Genomic DNA, 19,861 nt, shown 5'->3' on the forward strand with positions numbered 1-19,861 from the left:
AGAAAGTAGCCTAATGTGATCAACTTGACCAATGACCAATGACATTCAAACTCCAAAACAATATGCTTCTCCACTTGAATATTGACTCAAACAAATCTAATGGCTCTAGTAGAGGTAAACCATCATGGGTTTCCAAATCTAAGCACACATGTACACCTCTAGGAGACTCACTTGAACTGGTGTTGAATACTTTGATATCGAAAAAGATCATTACACTACCATATAACTATAAACCTTATGAACCCAAGGTTAAGCCTAAATTTTAGAATGACAATCACTATTGCATCAATGATAGGAATAAGGGTCATAAGACTCAAAATTATGGTGTACAGCAGGTAACTTTAATTCATCAATATGTTTGTAATAAGGTCAAGGAATAGATCTCATGATCTCCCTATGACCCATCAATTTTGTTAAGGACACAAGACCCCTTCGTGTGTTTATAAATATTGGGCATCATTTGGTCCTAATGGATGATATGTTAGTCATTTCATATTTTTTAGGGGTTTTTTAGGGGTTTGGAAGCCTAACAAGGTTTCTAATTGTTAATCAAGTTTAAATGCAACATTTCTTCCGATAGCGGCAAAAGTTGCTTAAAATTTGTCAGCAACTTTTACAATTTGCTAAGCAATTTTTTGGTTTAGGAGTCTAAAAACTCAAACCAGTTGATGGTTGAGTGGAATGATTGTAAATATCCTATTTAGGCTTGAGAAATTCAAAAATGGATAAAGAGGGAAGATCTAATTGTAAACTTGCTTTCAAATCAATAAAATATACCTGTTTTAGTGCAATTTCTTGACATTTTGCAAGTACAGTGTGGATGATGACCTTTCTAATTTGAAAGTTGATGCTAAGTGTCTAAAGGCTTTTGGCAATGGTTTAAAGTTTTTATCCTTTTTCTTTCAAAAGTAATCAAATTTATAAGCTTGTTGGTTTGAGAAACCCTCAATTTCAAGGTTTTGGCATTCAAATGGGCCTAACTTGCTAATCCACCAATGGAATTTCTTCTCCACTTGTATGAGGCAAGTTAGGAATTTGTACTATAAGATTTTTGCATTTTTTGAAAAGGAATTGAAGGCATTTAATTTTGGGAGAAAGCTTTAGGTCAAATATCAGCATGTATTTGACCAGTTTTAAGGAGATCGGATTAGATAAAGAGATGGAGAGACTTTAAGGACTTGGTGATCAAACAAATTGTCCTTTTTTGAGTTATTAGAACACCTTGGAAGTGGAGTTTTGGTTCTATGCACCCATTCATAACCTCTTGCTTTGAAACCCAAGCCTAACCTAGCTAATTAGGCCTATGGACTTAGTCATGGTTATGATATGCTAGAGTGGAGTCAATCTCTACAACTTTGGGGTTTAAGAGAACTTGAAAAATAATATTTGAAAGTGTGATTTGGTCCTTAAATATTTTGGGAAGTTTTGAAGTTAGTGGAAAAAATTAGGGATTGGAGACCTAATAGGATTCTAGGTCCTTCCTTGTAATTTGTGTTGTGGGTTGTTGGGAGTGTAACCAATGGTGGATTTTTCTTAGTTGGGTTGTGACTAAGTAATTTCTAGCCTTTTTTGGAAGTTGTGAGGCCTAGAACCATAAATCCTCTATTTTACCCAAATTAAGGGAACTTGTCCTTAAAGGCTTGATTTGGGTCAAATTACTTTGTGTCATACTTGTGTATGGTGAGTCTTAAAACCCTCATAGTGGCTCCCTACAAAGGTATACACTTTTTGAAGTGAAAAAAACCAATTTTTTCATCCTTTGAACATTTTGAGTGTTGGTTTTGGGGTTGGGTCTTTAGGCTGTGCTTCCATTGTTGCACTCTACATCAAATTATATGAAACTTAAATACCTCATTCAAGATCTCATTGATGATAAGAAAGTTGGGGTGGATAGACTCATGACTAATACTAATCATAAGGTTTTCAATGAACCCAAGTGCCCAAGCATTAACAAGAAGAAAGTTCTAGGAAGAAAAAATAGGATGCAAAGATCAACTACATATGATTGAGCCAACGTGTGAGAACATAAACATGATTACGTCTAAAAGGAAAAAGGAAGGCTACAAATCAAACATTGACGAACCACCTATGATTATCCTTAAGGGTGTGGATTCTTCCACACAATCACAACCTTGCAATCTTTAGACTAAGAGCAAACAAACATAACAACCTATGGTCATCCTTAAAGGATTTAACCCCCAAACATAACATAACAACCTCTAACTTGCAACCCAATGGTGGGACCAAGCTGATTTTTGGTGGAAAGAAAGTTAAGGGAGTATTTTCACATATGACAGAGTTTCAAGGGTAGAAAATGTGGTTTACTATTTTTATTTGCAGGCCCTAGGCTGAATATCACCATGTATTCAGCCTTGTTTTAAAGAAGTGGTCTAGAACTCCCAAACTTGTTGATGTGACTTAGGGGAAGGGTGGAAGTTTTTGTTGTCATGGTGGGCAAGAGTCCCAAGTGGTTGTGTTGATTCTATGACCCCATCTCTTGGCACTTGCTTTGGAAAGCCAGCCTAATTAGGCCTATTAGAGTTGGTGTGTGTGTATGCTGGAGTAGGATTAGCCCATAAGACTTTGGGATCTTTAAGAGTCAGAAAAAGGGTATCCAAAAATGTATTTTTTTTGCCACTTTGTTTGGAGAGTTTGGGAGTTAACCCTTGAAAACTAGAAATAGACCTACTAGGATTCCTAGGCCTAGATTTGGGAACTAGGTCTATTGGTGGTGTTTAAACCTTGAAAGTGAATGAATCCTAGTGCGATAGCTCTAAGTATGACAAAACAAGTCTTTTTTTGAACCCTTGAAAGCATTTTCTCTAATTTGCCCTATTTGGCCTAGTTGAGGGCTAGTGTCCCTAAAGCCTAATTGAGACCCAAGTTTGCTATGAACCATAAGGAGAGGGTAAGACTTGAGAGAAGTGGAGTCCACTTGGAAAGATAGAGGTCAGCATTGGGAAGAGGCTGGTAACTTTGTTTGGCATCTTGCAGTGGGTTGAGTGCTGCTAGGCATTGCAGGAGGTGGTGGTAGATTGTGGTTGTAGAAGTAAAATTTGAGTTAACCACTTTAATACTTATGTGATATTTCCTTATAGTCTAATTTTCTTTCCTATATCTACAAGTTTACACCTCTTTAGGCTTGAATTTATGATTTTTAAAGTGTTGAATTTTGTCCAAAATATGATTTTTTTTAATTCTTATTCTATAAATACCTTCAAATTCCTTAAAAATTCAAATGCAAAATGTGAAATTCACTGACTACAATCATGTCTACTCTTCTCTTTGACTATTTTATAGTAAGTTTGTTGTAATGAGATCTTTAAAAATTGTTGTATACAAGGTTTGATGAATAAATGCCACCATCATTTCTTCTCAACTTTGCACCATCCTACACCATAGGAATCAGTAATAAAATTCTCATCAATACAAGGGTTTGATGGTTTAAAGATATCCTCAATAATTGGGATCCAAACATCAAAAATTTGAAATACTTTAATGAGGTAATGAATCATATAAGTTCATTTGGTAGAGTTCATTGAGGTTGTTAAGAGTCATTGTTTGAGTGAGGATTGTATGCCCAATAGCATAGCCCTAAGTTGTTGAATTATATGCTTGAATAAGCAAAGTTAGAATCTTAGATTTTGGAATTGAAAAAAAAAAAGTGCAGTAAAAGGTATTGGAATCTACTTTTAGTATTGGTAGATGATTTAAGGGATTTGAGTTTTAACCTACATTCCAAGGTAGGCTATGAGATAGAGTAGTTTGTATTGGTGTTTTGAAGTCTCTAAGGTGTCTAGAACCTTATGAATAGTGAAGGTATTATATTGGTAGTGAATTAATTCCTTTGGAAGCTTATAGGGAGATGGTGTCGATAAAGATCCTACAGGTGCAAGGTGATCGATGTGTTGTGTGGTGACGTGTAAGGGGGTTGTTGTGTGATTTTGTCAAAGTGTAGATAGAGAGAACTGGAATAGCTAAAAGTGGCACAAAGAATAGGCCATTTACCTTGTCTCTAACCTTAGAGAATTGAAAGGGATATCATATGTTATGCTTAGGTAGGCTTGGAAGAAGCCTAGCCTAGTTTGAGAGCTTTTGTGTTAAGAAACAAGTATCATCACCACCATCCTTGCATCAATTTCCCATCTCTAGCTAGATCCTCAAAGATATAATCACAAATAAGCATTTTAGGTAATTGTGCACATAACATAGCTCCATCCACAAAAACAAGTTTTTTCAAGAGCTCAAAATTGTGAATATTGAGTTTTACACGAACATAAATTGCACAACCACCGTGTCCTATACCTAAAGCCTAAACATTGATCAACCACCTATAATTATCCTTAAGGGTGTGGATTCTTCCACACAATCACAACCTTGCAATCTTGAGACTAAGAGCAAAAAAACATAACATCCTATGGTCATCCTTAAAGGATTTGACCCCAAAACCCATACATATGCTAAAAACTTGAATCTTGTGACTAGGAGTGAACCAAAGATCATACACTTTGGTCTTAATGCTTCCAAATAGACAACATCTAAAAAATTTATAAGATGGGTTTTATAAGTTTATGATTTGGATATAAATTTGTTTTAGAATTTATCTAAAATAATTACAGAAGACATAATAAATAAAAGATAAAAGCATGTTAGTCATAATATCATTATTGGTAACAATGTTCCAAATGTAAAGAATTATTTGCTTGAGCTTCTAGCAATGATCAAGCGGCTTACTGAATGGCTTGATGAGTCTTGAAAACTTCTCCCATTGTATCCTTGCTTTCGCCAGTTTGAATTTTTTGGTTACATGCACACAATCATGACTTTACATCACAAAGAATTCACATTCTAACAATTTTTATATTCTTTCATTATATTTTGATCTTAAAAAAAAATTCTAAAACTTATTCAAATGACTAATTTGAAAATGGGTCCTATTAAAGAATCTAATATAAATTCAAATAATGTATCTAGATTCTAAACAAATCAAAACATAAAATATGTCATTTAAACTTATCTCATCACTTACACATAATAACAATACCCACCTTGTCATGTGGGCAGTCTTGGGGGAGAGGTTGCAACATTTTATTTGGATCCAATTGGTCACTCTTTCTCTCTCTCCCTCTCTCCCTATTCAATCTAATGAGCCAACTAGATCTGCTCTACATTTTAATGTCTCAAGTATTGCCTCGTGGTCTGACTCGCAAACTTTTCAAAGAATATTATTATGTGGTTTTCCACCATATTTTATCAAGTGTATATTTGATGTGACAACAAGATTTGAATAATGAAAAATCTTCCTCTTTGTTTCTCAATCCTCGAATAACCACAAGTTAGGGTTCTTCATAGAATATCATCTAAGCTATGTGTCGATTACAACCACCATACCAACATGGTACTCTAAACCTTCACCATCTATAACCAAGTGATCCAATTTTTGTTTGGCTTGGACAAAATGACACAAATAATAATATGTCCCTTCTTCATTGTCTTCAAGTGCAATAACAAAAAAAATATGGCCTATAGTGAAAAATGTAAAAAATGTGATCATTAATTCAAAAAATACTTGGGTAAAAGTTATAAAGTTACATATTGAAATTACAAAGATGTATAAATATATATATTACCAGGTTGCACTAGATCATACAAATGGTCAAAGTCAATAGACGAATCCATTTCTACCATTTCCAGTGCTTGTGGGGGACTATAGGTGTCAATTGGGTCCAAAACTCATATATCCCATTTGTCCACCCATTCAGTCGACTCATACTCATCCCAATTTTCTTCTGTATATGATGGACAATAGCATGCCATTTTTCATGTGTGGATACTATATGAACTTGCATTAGAGCTTCTAAAAGAGTGAAACTCATTGGATCTTGTTAGTGTGCAACAATCCTTATATGGTGCAATGTTAGTATTATCTATCAACCAAAAAAATCTACAAGCCGTAGACTCACCTTCCTTACCTGGACCCATTGTAGTGTTACACCACATGACAATGGATTTTGCATCCTTCAATATTGCTCCATCTTTGTACTTTAGTTCTTCATGAGCTAAGGCTCTTTTGATGCATGCGCCTGCACCATTGTGCTCTCCCTTTTCATGACCAGCCTCTCTAAAATTTCACATATATTGAATTCTACACAACTTGTGCATCCTGCTCAACCAACAGAACATTTGTGCATTCTTGAATTGAGATGCACAATAGTCTGACCAAATAATGTGTTGATGATATATTATGCCCCTGTTAGGAAAATCTCCATAAAATAGTTGAAAACAACCATGTACAAACTCTGTAGAATGTGATCGATCATCACTGATGTAAAAATGGTACTCCCTCAAAATCTTCCTATCATCCTTTGTACTTGTAGATGAATGCATGAATGTTATGTGAAAAAATATGTAAACCTATTGAGAAGTATAATACTTTGTTTGCACCTCATTTTTTGGTTGTAGTGTGTAGTTCTCTACGAAGTCTACAATTGAAACGATGGTATCCAGTGGAAACATATCCTTGCACAACTTGAATTGCAAATCCAGCCATTAAGCTCTATGTGTATGTCTTGCATACTCATAAATAATCTTTTCATGAAAAATCTTCATGAACTCATACACTGGAATCTTTTCAATGAATAAATCACATCTTTTACCCTGTTTCCCATCTTTTAGAGCATATATCACTATATTAAATTTTTCATAATCTACTATTTCATTTCCAATTGCATGTGTACTATCCATATGTTCACAAGTTGATAAAAGTTGCAAAGAACCACAAAATAAGCATGTACCATCCAAGCATGATGTCTTGTAAAATTGTTGGTCATCCCCTATTTCACATAAAATGTTGGATATGAATCTCCTTGAATATCTTGGTGGCTCATTCATGTCACAATCCTACAACACAAACTTAGAATGCAAAAACACACATATATGGCTAAAAACATCAAAATGGTTAGAAAAATCAATATTTATCCTACAACAATAAATTGTGTGTGTGTGATTTATCTTGACATAAAAAGGTTTACCCATCTCAAAAAATCTTTGACTTATTCGAATTTGAGGATACCTACCAATAAATTTTGCAAAAAAATATGCCTAAGTTGAGTCCAAAAAATGTTTCACATGTGGGTCATGATTTTGGCTACCAATCCTCCTTCTTACAACATCTCTTTGATTAAGGGAAATGCGTGTGTTATTTTTCCATAAATTTTTGATCAATGATTTCAAAGCTTCACTAATTTCTTTATCCTTTCACGGTAGTCTACCACTACATGTCCATAACTCATTTTTTGTTGGATCTTCTAATCTCTCACGCCTTAGCATGGCTCTCCTTAGAGTACTTGTACCAATTTTTAATATTTTTCTTGCCTTTCTCATGAGTCAAGCTTTCTTCATTTGGATACTTACTATTATTGATGTAAGTACTCGTCTTGTGATATTACTATCTTTGGTGTGTGATATAGAACCCACTTTGTCATAAGCACTCATTAGATTCTTTACAATACTTTTTTCATTTGAATTGTCCATCATTCTTAGCCCAAGAATCTTCATGATAGGCCTAAATTTAAAATTCCTCATCATTTCAACAAATAATTAGCATTGACCTGTAATATTTAATTCTTCAAAGAATAATCTCCACATAGGATTAACTTTTCTTTGACAAGTATGCTTGTTAATCTTGTCAGGCATTGATTTCAAAATGTCAATATCAATATCAATCAAATATTTTGGTCTTCTAAAACAAATTCTAAAAGGTGTTATAATCTCTTCCATTCCCTCAACATTTTGAACATCAACATAAGGTTGAGTGTTTTCTGTACCTTGAACCGAAGACAATATGTCTTGGCAATAAGATGCAAAAGATGGAATATCACCTACTTGATATGTTGATGTTGTACCTTCAACATGACATGATGGAGTGTGTACATAGTCGGATCTACAAATTAGTGTCTCTTCAACATGAGAGAATGATATGACTCCAATATTGGAAGATGGTGTAGCTTCACAATTCAATTGTCTTCTTGAGCATAACAGTCTCATTCGTTCTCTTTGTCTTTCCAATTCTTCCTTTTTATTTCTTTGTATCGGTGGCTCTTGATCCTCTTCAAAAGTCAATTCTTCATTATTACTTTGTAATTTTCTTTGTTCACATAGTAGTTTCATTTCATCTCTTTTAATTGCCAAATCTCTCTCCCTATCTTCATATGTTTGAGTTTTTGGTTTCTTCCTTGGCATGATGATGATTTCTAAATGTCAAATTATTCAAACATTTGAATTACTTACAATTTGTAAATTACAAATCATTCAAATACATATAAAAATTACAATTATTTCAATGAATACACAATATATATCAAACAACTTGCCAAATTTCTAACCATTTCCAAATAAAAATTCATTCAAAACATACAAATTTTAACAAATTCACTATATAGTAAACAACATTTCAAATTATAATCAAATTTGTCTCTATATATCAACAAACAATATTTAAAAAAGATTGCACTAACCTTTCTATAGAAAGAATATTCAAAAAGTCAATCCAATGATTGAATTTGGTGTTTGCTAGCTTCAAAATAATTTCAAATAGTGTTTGCTAACTTCTAATAGCTTGAAACCCATGTTTTTTGTCAAAACAACAGAATCCATCATAGACAAAAAGCAGAATATGGATCAAAAGGGACCCAAACTTGCTTTTTAACCATTTTTAGGTGATTTCACATAGTGTGTACACACTATAAAGCACATACGCACTATGTCAAAACACATCTCTCCCTATCCCACCATCCCCCATCCCTTACTCTCTCTCTCTCCTTACTCTCTCTCCTCTCCCATCCCCTACTCTCTCTCTCACTCTCCCTCTCCCATCACCTTCTCTCTCACTCTCTCTCTTCCATCCCCTACTCTCTCACTCTCTATCCTCTCCCATCCCCTACTCTCTCTCTCGCTCTCTCTCCTCTTCCATCCCCTACTCTCTCTCACTCTCCCTCTCCCACCACCTACTCTCTCTCACCCTCTCTCCTCTCTCATCCCCTACTCTCTCTATCTCACACACTCCCATCCCCACTCTCTCTCTCTCCTAGGCTACTCTCTCTCCCCTCTCCCATCCCCTGCTCTCTCTCTCCCTATGCTCTCCCCTTCCCATCCCCTACTCTCTCTCTCTCTCTCTTGCTCTCCCTCTCCCACCACCTACTCTCTCTCCCATTCCCTACTCTCTCTCACTCTCTCTCCTCTCCCATCCCCTACTCACTCTCTCTCACACTCCCATCCCCCTCTCTCTCCCTCTCCCACCACCTACTCTCTCTCCCATCCCCTACTCTCTCTTGCTCTCCCTCTCCTACTCCCTCTCCCACCACCTACTCTCTGTCACTCTCTCTCGCATCCCCTACTCTCTCTCACTCTCTCTTAGGTCTCCCATCCCCTACTCTCTCTTTCTCTCCTCTCCCATCCCCTACTCTCTAGATCTCTCACACACACTCCCATCCCCCCTCTCTCTCTCCCTCTCTTGTCTCTCTCTCCCATCCCCTACTCTCACTCTCTCTCTCTCTCCCATCCCCCTACACTCTCTCACACTCTCTCTCATCCCCTACTCTCACTCTCTCTCTCCTATCTCATTCTCTCTCTGTGCCACCCCCTACTTTCTCACTCTCTCACACTCTCTCCCATCCCCTACTCTCTCTCTTACACACACTCCCATCCTCCCTCTCTCTCTATCCCTCTCCCATTACCTACTCTCTCTCCCTCTCCCACTCCCTCTCCCACTCCCTCTCCCACCACCTACTCTCTCTCTCCCATCCACTACTCTCTCTCCCCCCTCTCCCATACCCTACTCTTTAGATCTCTCACACACACTCCCATCCCCCTCTCTCCCCCTCTCCCACTCCCTCTCCCACTGCCTAAGTTATCTCTCTCTCACTCTCTCTCCCTCTCTACTCTCTCTCTTATCTCTTACTCTCACTCTCTCTCTCTCCCATCCCCTACTCTCTCTCACACTCTCTCTCATCCCCTAATATCACTCTCTCTCAATACCACCCCCTACTCTCTCTCACACTCTCACACTCTCTCCCATCCCCTACTCTCTCTCTCTTACACACATTCCCATTCCCCCTCTCTCTCCCTCTCCCACTCCCTCTCCCACTGCCTACTCTCTCTCTCCACTATCCCCTACTCTCTCTCTCTCTCTCTCTCTCTCTCTCTCCACTATCCCCTACTCTCTCTCTCTCTCTCTCTCTCTCTCTCTCTCTCTCTCTCTCTCTCTCTCTCCCCCCTCTCCCATCCCCTACTCTTTCTTTCATATATGCACACTCCCATCCCCTCTCTCTCTCCTCTCCCATCCCCTACTCTCTAGATCTCTCACACACACTCTCATCCCCCCTCTCTCTCTCCCTCTCCCATCACCTACTATCTCTCTCTCTCTCACTCTCTCTCTCCCTCTCTACTCTAGTCTCTCTCCTATCCCCTACTCTCACTGTCCCATCCCTTACTCTCTCTCACACTCTCTCCCATCCCCTACTCTCACTCTCTCTCTCTCTCTCCCATCCATTACTCTCTCTTTGCCACCCCCTACCCTCTTTTACACTCTCACACTCTCTCTCATCCCCTACTCTCTCTCTTACACATATTCCCATTCCCCCTCTCTCTCTCCCTCCCCCACTCCCTCTCCCATCACCTACTCTCTCTCTCCCATCCCCTACTCTCTCTCTCCCCTCTCCCATCCCCTACTCTCTCTCTCTTTCACACACCCACACACTCCCATCTCCCCTCTCTCTCCTCTCCCATCCCCTACTCTCTAGATCTCACACACACACTCCCATCCCCCCTCTCGTTCCCTCTCTCACCACCAACTATCTCTCTCTCACTCTCTCCCTCTCTACTCTCTCTCTCTCCCATCCCCTGCTCTCACTCTCTCTCTCCTATCCCTTACTCTCTCTCTTACACACAATTCCATCCCCTCTCTCTCTCCCTCTCCATCTCCCTCTCCCTCTCCCTCTCCCTCTCCCACTCTCTCTGTCACCACCTACTCTCTCCCTCCCATCCCCTACTCTCTCTCTATCTCTCTCCCCTCTCCCATCCCCTATTCTCTCTCTTTCACACACACACACCCATCCCCCCCTCTCTCTCCCCTCTCCCATCCCCTACTTTTTCTCTCACTCACTCTCCCTCTCCCACTGCCTACTCTCACTCTCACTCTCACTCTCTCACTCTCACTCTCACTCTCACACACTCTCTCTCTCTCTCTCTCACTCTCACTCTCTCCCTCTCTACTCTCTCTCTCCCCCATCCCCTACTCTCAATCTCTCTTTCCCATCTTGTACTCTCTCTCTCTCCCACATCCCCTACTCTCAATCTGTCTCTCCCATCCTATACTTTCTCTTTGCCACCCCTACTCTCTCTCTCACTTCCTCCCTCTCCCATCCCCTACTCTCTCTCTCTTACACACATTCTCATTCCCCCCTCTCCCACCGCCTACTCTCTCTCTCTCCTCTCCCATCCCTTACTCTCTCTCTTTCACACACCCACACACTCCCACCCTCCTCTCTCTCTCCTCTCCCATCCCCTACTCTCTATACCTCTCTCACACACTCCCATCTCCCCTCTCTCCCTCTCCCACTCCCTCTCCCACCACCTACTATCTCTCTCTCCCCCTCTCTACTCTCTCTCCCCCATCCCTTACTCTCTCTCCCCTCTCCCATTCCCTACTTTCTCTCTCTACCACCCCTACTCTCTCTCACACTCTCTCCCATACCCTATTCTCTCACACACACAATCCCATCCTCCTCTCTCTCTCCCTCTCTCGCTCCCTCTCCCATTGCCTACTCTCTCTTTGCAATCCCCTACTCTCAATCTCTCTCTCCCATCCTGTACTCTCTCTTTGTCACCCCTACTCTCTCTCACACTTCCTCTCTCTCCCATCCTATACTCTCTCTACCACCCCTACTCTCTCTCACTTCCTCTCTCTTCCATCCCCTTCTCTCTCTCTCTCTCTCTCTCTCTCTCTCTCTCTCTCTCTCTCTCTCTCTCTCTCTCTCTCTCTCTCTCTCTCTCACACACACACACACACACACACACACACACCCATCCCCCCTCTCTCTCTCACTCTTTCTTTGCCTCTCTTCTTCCCTCTCTATGCACTATTTAGGTCTCAATAGTGCGTGCACACACACTATTGAGACCCAAATTTAAAAAGCTTTAAATAGTGTGTGTGTGCTATAGGGCATACACATTATTCAAACCTTTGCATTCTACCAAGCCTAAGGTTTGGTTTTGGATTGGGGATCCAAACCAAAGGTTTGAAGTCTATAAACTAGTCTGAGACGTGTTTTGTTGCAAACATACAAAAAATGATTGATTTTTCTTGTATGCTCTCCTTCAAGATTCCGCGTGGTTGAGCATCGATAAGATTAGGTTACATGAAATTGTAGGTCTTTGGGTTATCTATAAAACCATATAATTTATTTTTTATTTGAACTATTTCAAGCCTTTCATCTATAATTTCTTTTGAATGTATGTCCATTTTTTTTCAAAAACCAAGATGTACTAATTGGGTTGTAGATTTTAGCTTGTTCATCAAATTTTGCAACAACTTAGTTTTTTAGAAACTAGACTCCATTCTACACACTTTGAAAAAAATAAGTTTTGATTTTAGACTAGTTTTCAATCATTTCTAGGGGGAGCACACAGATATTTCACATTTTTGGGATGTGTCTAGCTAAAAAATTCATAAAAATAAAATACACATTATAAAATTACCCAAAAAATCTGGGATAAACTACATAGTGTTAAGTAATTTTTGATTAAAGCAATTAAAGAATTTCAAAAAAAAACTTAAAATTTTAGTGGGGGCACACTTTGTACTATGTTATGTTTTTTTGGAATAAATAGTACCACTTTCTATGGCCCCCTTTTCTGAGGACCTAAAACTAAACCATTTTGGAAAAAAATTAGTAGTTTAGAAACTAGATTCAAAGGACCACTACTTTTTTTTTTTCCATATCTTAAAATTTTGAGTGTAGCTGTCTTCAAATTCTTGTTGAAGTTTAGAAATTGCTAATTTCAGAAAAAAGGTGTCCACTTATGGAATGCTTTAAATTAGTAACTGGTAGTTAATTGTTACTTCTTCAAAATTTTCGACACAACTCTATAAATAACACACATCTGCACCTCTTCAAGGTGCACATATGCACACCTTTTTTTTTGAACCCAAAGCTAAAGCTAAACAAAAAAAAACTTAAAAAGGTGTGCATGTGCACATCTCCCCAAGGTGCGCACATGTGCACCCCATCAAGGTGTGCATGTGTGCACCCTTGTTGGTGCACTTACCCATTTGATTATGAAAACTTTTCTAAATTCTCATTGGCTTAAGACTGCAAGGGATGTGGGGACATTGTGTGAAAATATTATCAAGGCTATGGAAGAAGCAATGGGAAAGACATCTAAGGGCTTTCCATGATCTGTGGAAGTTGCAAGAGATCAAATATGCCTACATGCTAACACAGGAGCGTCAACAAGTACATCAAGACAAGTCAATAAGAAATCTAGTCTTCTTCCCAGGGATTCACATCCTATTGGGATCGATTCCAAAGTTGAAGACATGCTTAGCTTGCTCCAAACCTGCAATATCCAGTTATAGTCGTCGTTGTTATGAGCAGCTCGAGAAAAATATTTCTTCTCCAAAATTTCTACAACAAAGAAAAATCTAATTTTGACATATCTATTGTCTTTCTGTATCTAAATCTTATTCTGTACAAGAATTGCAATGTGATATAGCCAAGTGCATTGATTTAGCAAGTGAAATTGTGGATGGTGCCATTTTTGAATAAATAGTGGCCAAGTTGATTAATGACCATCTGCAAGAGCAAAGATGCCTTATAGTCCTTGATGAATTGTGGGAGCTATCAATAAAAAATAATCTCATGGATAAACTTGGTCTGCCAGCCCATGGAGATTGCAAAGTTGTGGTGACCACAAGAAATGTGGAGGTTGCCTGAAATTCAAATGCTTATGTTTTTAAGATGAATATTTTATTAGATGATGATGACTGGGATCTATTCAGATTCTACACTTTTTTGGTTGGGATTTGTTCATTGGACTTGGAAGAGGTGGGTCGCGATATTGTGAAGAAGTGTGAAAATGTAACTTTGGCTATCAAAATGATAGTAGCATCTCTTGCAAATACTGTTACCCTCAAAAAATGGGAGTTCAAGTGCGATCAGCTTAGAAAGCTAGCTATTATCTTTGGTGGGATTGACCTTGTCATGGATATATTAAAGTTGAGTTACGATTCATTGCCACCACATCTTAAACCATGTTTCGCTTATCTCTCTTTCTTCCTCGAGGATGAGAATATAAACCCTAATTGCATGGTATATCTATGGATCACTGAGGTTTCATCCTAGTAGGAGATGACCAACTGGATATGGCATGGAATTGGTTAGAGCAGCTTGCCCAGCTATGTGGTTATATTAATTAACCACTAAGCTTTCTTAACCATTTCTTGGCCACGGGTGCATTAAGAAACTAATCAAATTCTTTTATAAAGGATTAAATTTTTAACAAAATCTAGGTGGAAAAAGAATTCTGATTTATTCAGTTTGAGGAAAGATGGTTGTGACAGTGTGCATGATGTTTATTTTTACTTTTGTCCCTACTTTTTCTTAACCAATCCATATTTGATTGTGAAAACTTTTCTAAATTCTCATTGGCTTAAAACTGCAAGGGATGTGGGGATACTGTGTGCAATGATCTTCAAGGCTATGGAAGAAGAGGTGGCAAAGACATCTAATGGATTTCCATGATCTATGGAAGTTGCAAGAGATTAGATATGCCTACGTGCAAACACAGGAGTGTCAAAAAGTACATCAGGACAAGTCAATAGGAAATCCAGTCTTCTTCCCAGGGATTCACATCCTATGGGGATCAATTCCAAAGTTGAAGACATGCTCAGCTTGCTCCAAAACTTGTAACATCTAGTTATAGCCATCATTGGTATGAGTGGCTTGGGAAAAAAATTTCTTCTCCAAAAAGTCTACAACAAAGAAAAATCCAGTGTTGACATATCTATTTGTCTTTTTGTATCTAAATCTTATTATATATAGAAATTGGAACATGATACATCCAAGCACATTGATTTAGTAAGTGAAATTTTAGATGGTGTCATTTCTGAAGAAATAGTGGCCGAGATGATTAATGATAGTCTATAAGGGCAAAGATGCCTTATAGTCCTTGATGATTTGTGGGAGCTGTCAACAGAAAATAATCTCATGGATAAACTTGATCTACCATCCCATGGAGATTGCAAAGTTATGGTGACCATGAGAAATGTGGAGGTTTCCTAAAATTCAAATGCTCATGTTTTTAAGATGATTATTTTATCAAATGATGACGGCTAGGATCTGCTTAGATTCTACAATTTTCCAATTGTGATCTGTTCATTGGACTCAAAAGAGGTGGGTCATGAGATTGTGAAGAGGTGTAGAACTTTACCTCTGGCTATCAAAATGATAGCAACATCTCTTGCAAATATCATTCCCCTCAGCAAATGAGAGTTTAAGTGTGATCAGCTCAGAAAGCTAGCTATTCTCTTTGGTGGGATTGACCCTATCATGGATTTATTAAAGTTGAGTTACGATTCATTGCCACCACATCTTAAACCTTGTTTCTCTTATCTCTCTTTCTTCCCTGAGGATGAGGATATAGACCCTAACTACCTAGTATATCTATGGATCACTGAGGGTTTCATCCCAATAGGAGATGACCAACTGGATATGGCATGGAATTGGTTAGAGTAGCTTGCCAAGCTGTGTTTGGTTGAACTATGGGAAGACAAAAAAAATTCTAACTTCTTAAACACACATTGCAAAGTTCATGATTTATTGCATGATCTGGAAATAAACATATCTACAGAAAATAGATGTTCTTTTTATGTTGAAGAAGCTACACCTACGAGTGTTGGCACTGCATGATGTCAGATTTTACAAGGCGAAAAAGATATTGACAATCGTGCCCTCTCACATAGTTGTCCTTCTGATCTCTGTACACTCTCACTCTCTAGTAATGGGAGGATTAAAATCATTCCAAAAAATATGTTTAATGCCATGAGGGGACTGTGTGTTCTCAACCTGAGGTGGACAAGGATCTTTGCATTTCCTACATGTGTTGGAAAGATGATTCTTCTTGAAGTCCTAAATTTATGGGGCACAAGTGTGTCAAAAATTTGAAAGGACTCTTGTAAGGCAGAGATAAATTTAATAGGACCAAAAACAAAAGGAACCAGCACCAAACAGAGATAGATAATAATATTCTTCTTAATTAATTCAATAAAGGAATAATATATACACTTGATCTCCTACATATTTCTTCTCCCTGTAATTTCATATCCAAAAACTTAACCTAAATCCAAACCTAAAAACTCTATTTATACTTGCTAAAATGGTCTAGGGAACATTCTAGATTATTACATAGGAAAACTAACCCTACAAGACCAAAATGGCTTACAGAAAGATCTAGATCCTTATCTCTTGCCAAAACGGCTTATAGACTATTCCAAAACAATATAGAATAGGGTAAAGCGACCCCACAAGGACCTATACAAATCCCAAGATAAACTCCTCCAGTTGGCTCATGCAGAACTGATGCTTGGTAGTGACTTATTAGCATATGTATCCCCAGGACAATAGAATCCAAGTCCCTTGGATTGGCCTTCCTTCTTCATGCCTTTCAATTCTTTGGTATTTGTTGTTTATACTTTTGACTAGTATCCAAGTTAATTGTCATATGTGCATATTTAGATAGAACTCCTACAAACCTACAATGAATGGATTAGATGGAACCTCATTAAATATGACTTCGCCAATTTGGGTTACTATAGGAACTACTGCATCCTTTGCTGTGATGTCTTTATGCTACAATATCTCCATACTTGGAGACAAATTCATCACTATTGGAGCCTCCTCTATCTTCTTAGCTTCAGTCTTCTTCGTTACTGCTAGTATCCTTTTGATAGGCCAGACCACCTTCTTTCTTAACTTCAAATTCCATTTCTTGGTTGCATTAAGGACCATCACATCCAGCTCTTTATGAAGCATTTCATCACAATGCTCATCAACCATTTCAACCTCTTTTCTATCTTCAAGAACTTTTGTATCATAAGTTTCAGCAAAAACATATTGTTGCTCACCTTGTATATTTGCATCATTGTGTTCATTTGGTATGTCAACATCGATTTGTTCATCTAGTATATCATCATAAACGTGATCAGGTTGTTCTTTCAATGGACAACTCTTCTCTTCCAATGTCTCCTTACAGGCTTCTATAATCTGAATTGGTTGATACTCCATATTTGTATTTTCTTTTTCCATATTTTTCTACAGTTCCTCTTTTAGCCAAACTAAATTTTCTTTGTGCTTTCTTTGTTCCTACATTAGGAATTCTATTTTTTCTTTTATCTCTTGATCTATTCTGGCTTCCTCTTCTCTTTTCTTCCTTTTCTCTTCCACTCTTTTCCTTGCTTCTTCCTTCTTCTTCTTCTAAAAATCCCAATACAAAACCCATGAATCGAATAGTATCTTTTGATCACGAGATAAATCTCCTCTTGTGACCATTGTCTGCTATCTAAGTTCTCTCCACTTAACCTAGTCTTTTGGCCACACTTATAGGTTCTTTCCTCAACCTGTCACAAAATCCAATTTGCCTTAGAAGCTGAAAGCTTTCCCCAAGCTTTCCCCAAGCTTTTCCCAAGCACCTTAGGAGCTTTCCCCAAGCTTTGATACCAAAAATAATGTAGAGATAAATTCAACGGAAGCAAAAACAAAAGGAACCAGCACCAAAAAGAGATAGATAATAATATTCTTCTTAATTAATTCATCAAAGGAACATATATACACTTTCTCTCCTATAGATTTCTTCTCCACACAATTTCATATCCAAAAACTTGACCTAAACCAAAACCTAAAAACTCTATTTATACTTGCTAAAATGGTCTAGGGAACATTCTATTACATAGGAAAACTAACCCTACAAGACCAAAATGGTTTACAGAAAGATTTAGATCCTTATTTCTTTCCAAAATGGCTTATAGACTATTCCAAAACAATATAGAATAGGGTAAACTAACCCCACAAGGACTTGTACAAATCCCAAGATAAACTCCTCCAGTCAGCTCATGCAGAACTGATGCTCGGTAGTGACTAATTGGCATATTTACATTCTTTATTTGAGTGCTTCTGCACTATCTTGTTTCTTGCAATGCCAAAAATAAAAGGACGTGATGTATGTTTGTGCCTCCCAAAGTGGATAATAGAACTAGAACATCTACATCATTTAGAGGTCTCGAATGTTTCTTTTGGGTAGAGGGTAATATAAAAAATGGTCTCTCTGAGAACACTGCGATCAGTCTTCATCAACCTCCCCATAGTCGAGGAATTGTCAAAGGTGACTCACCTTGGGGAACTATGTTTAGATGTTGAGAATGACATGGAGGTGGAGATCGTTGCACAACTGGTGAACTTGCATCATCTGAGATTGCATGACAACAAAGTTGAACATGAGCTTCTACAGTTTTTGGAGATAATGAGAGGTGTGAAACATCTAGAAAAAGTTATGTTGCAATGCTTTGAAGTGCCTAGTTGGATAAGCGATTTGGTGAGTATAAGGGAATTGTTTCTTGATGATTGTGAATACATTGACTTTCTAGAATTAGAAAGAATGCCCGATCTCATCAAATTAGAATTGGCTTGTAATGAAGGGTGCAAAGAAATTCCAAAGGCATCCAGAGTGTCAAGAGGATTTCCACGCCTCCACTTCCTAGACATTGTAAACTTCACTACTTTGAAGGAGTTCCCTCAGCTGGAGGAGGGAGCAATGCCATATCTTGAGGATTTTTGTTTAGTCAATTGCAGGAATCTTATCAAAGTGGGAGAGGCACTAGAGATGTTGAAAAGACTGTGGAGTTTCTACTTTCATGCAGCAAGGGATTGGCTGTAGGGACTTGTTGACTTATTTGAAGAAGGCAAAGAATATTTGAATAAAATCAGAGCCATGGATCTGCATGTATCTGTTGCGGCAGGTAAAGTCCCAAGCACGCAGGCACATCAACATTGGTTGTAGCAACTTTTTTTGGCTTTAATTTTTTTTTTCTCAAGGTCCTTGTATTTGTAGGTTTAAGGTCTTTTTAAAAATATATTTAGTAGTTTCATTCTACAAAATTAAAATTGTGTTCATTATTTTATTTTATAATAATATTTTAGTTTAATATTAAATATCAAATAAATTTATGTATGTTTTGTTGTATTTATTGTTTTATAGAAAATGTAATAGAATTAGGATTAAGATGTCAACATAAGTTTTATATTCTCTAGGATTGTATTAATTATTTAAATTATTGAATTGTTTATTTTGTATAGAGTGTAATTTTATTTAGAGTGTGATTTTATTAGCACAAATATGAATACAAAAATCAATTCCAAGGCAAAATTAAAGACATGGAAGATATTACATTGTAAATTTTACATTGGCTATAGGATAAAGTTTATTAAATGATCCAATCATTTAATTGTCAATTTTTCCAAATGCTTAAAGATATTACACATGTTCTATTAGCATTTTTTTATTTGAAAAGAAATGTTGGAATTTCATTTATAATTACTTACTTGTTAGTTTTTAACATAATGTCAATTGGGAAGAGATCTTTCTTGGGGATAAGCTTTATAATAACATTATTTCTGATGGTGTCCTATTAATGGAAAAATCATGAAAATAGTCATCATTGAGGAGATAGATAAACAAGTGAATACAAAAAAATAACAGTTAAGCATAAAAACCCTATCATAGAGAAGAAGTAAACAAGTGAACTAAGTAT

At 37.6% G+C, this 19,861-nt stretch overlaps 1 protein-coding gene and 1 pseudogene across 1 annotated transcript; both read left to right on the plus strand.

The window, feature by feature from the left end:
- Nucleotides 1–16,223, plus strand: part of LOC149566223 (disease resistance protein SUMM2-like) — a 37,077-nt pseudogene extending 20,854 nt beyond the window's left edge.
- A 2,026-nt stretch (nucleotides 16,224–18,249) lies between these two features.
- LOC149566224 (uncharacterized) lies at nucleotides 18,250–18,987 on the plus strand. Its single transcript, XM_089816441.1, is given in 1 exon segment — nucleotides 18,250–18,987. A coding segment is annotated over 1 exon segment (738 nt).
- Nucleotides 18,988–19,861: the final 874 nt, after the last annotated feature.

The sequence above is a fragment of the Cupressus sempervirens genome, chromosome 3 (assembly GCF_028749045.1).
Source record: "Cupressus sempervirens isolate cs-2001-9-10 chromosome 3, ASM2874904v1, whole genome shotgun sequence".
NCBI classification, from domain to species: Eukaryota; Viridiplantae; Streptophyta; class Pinopsida; order Cupressales; family Cupressaceae; genus Cupressus; species Cupressus sempervirens.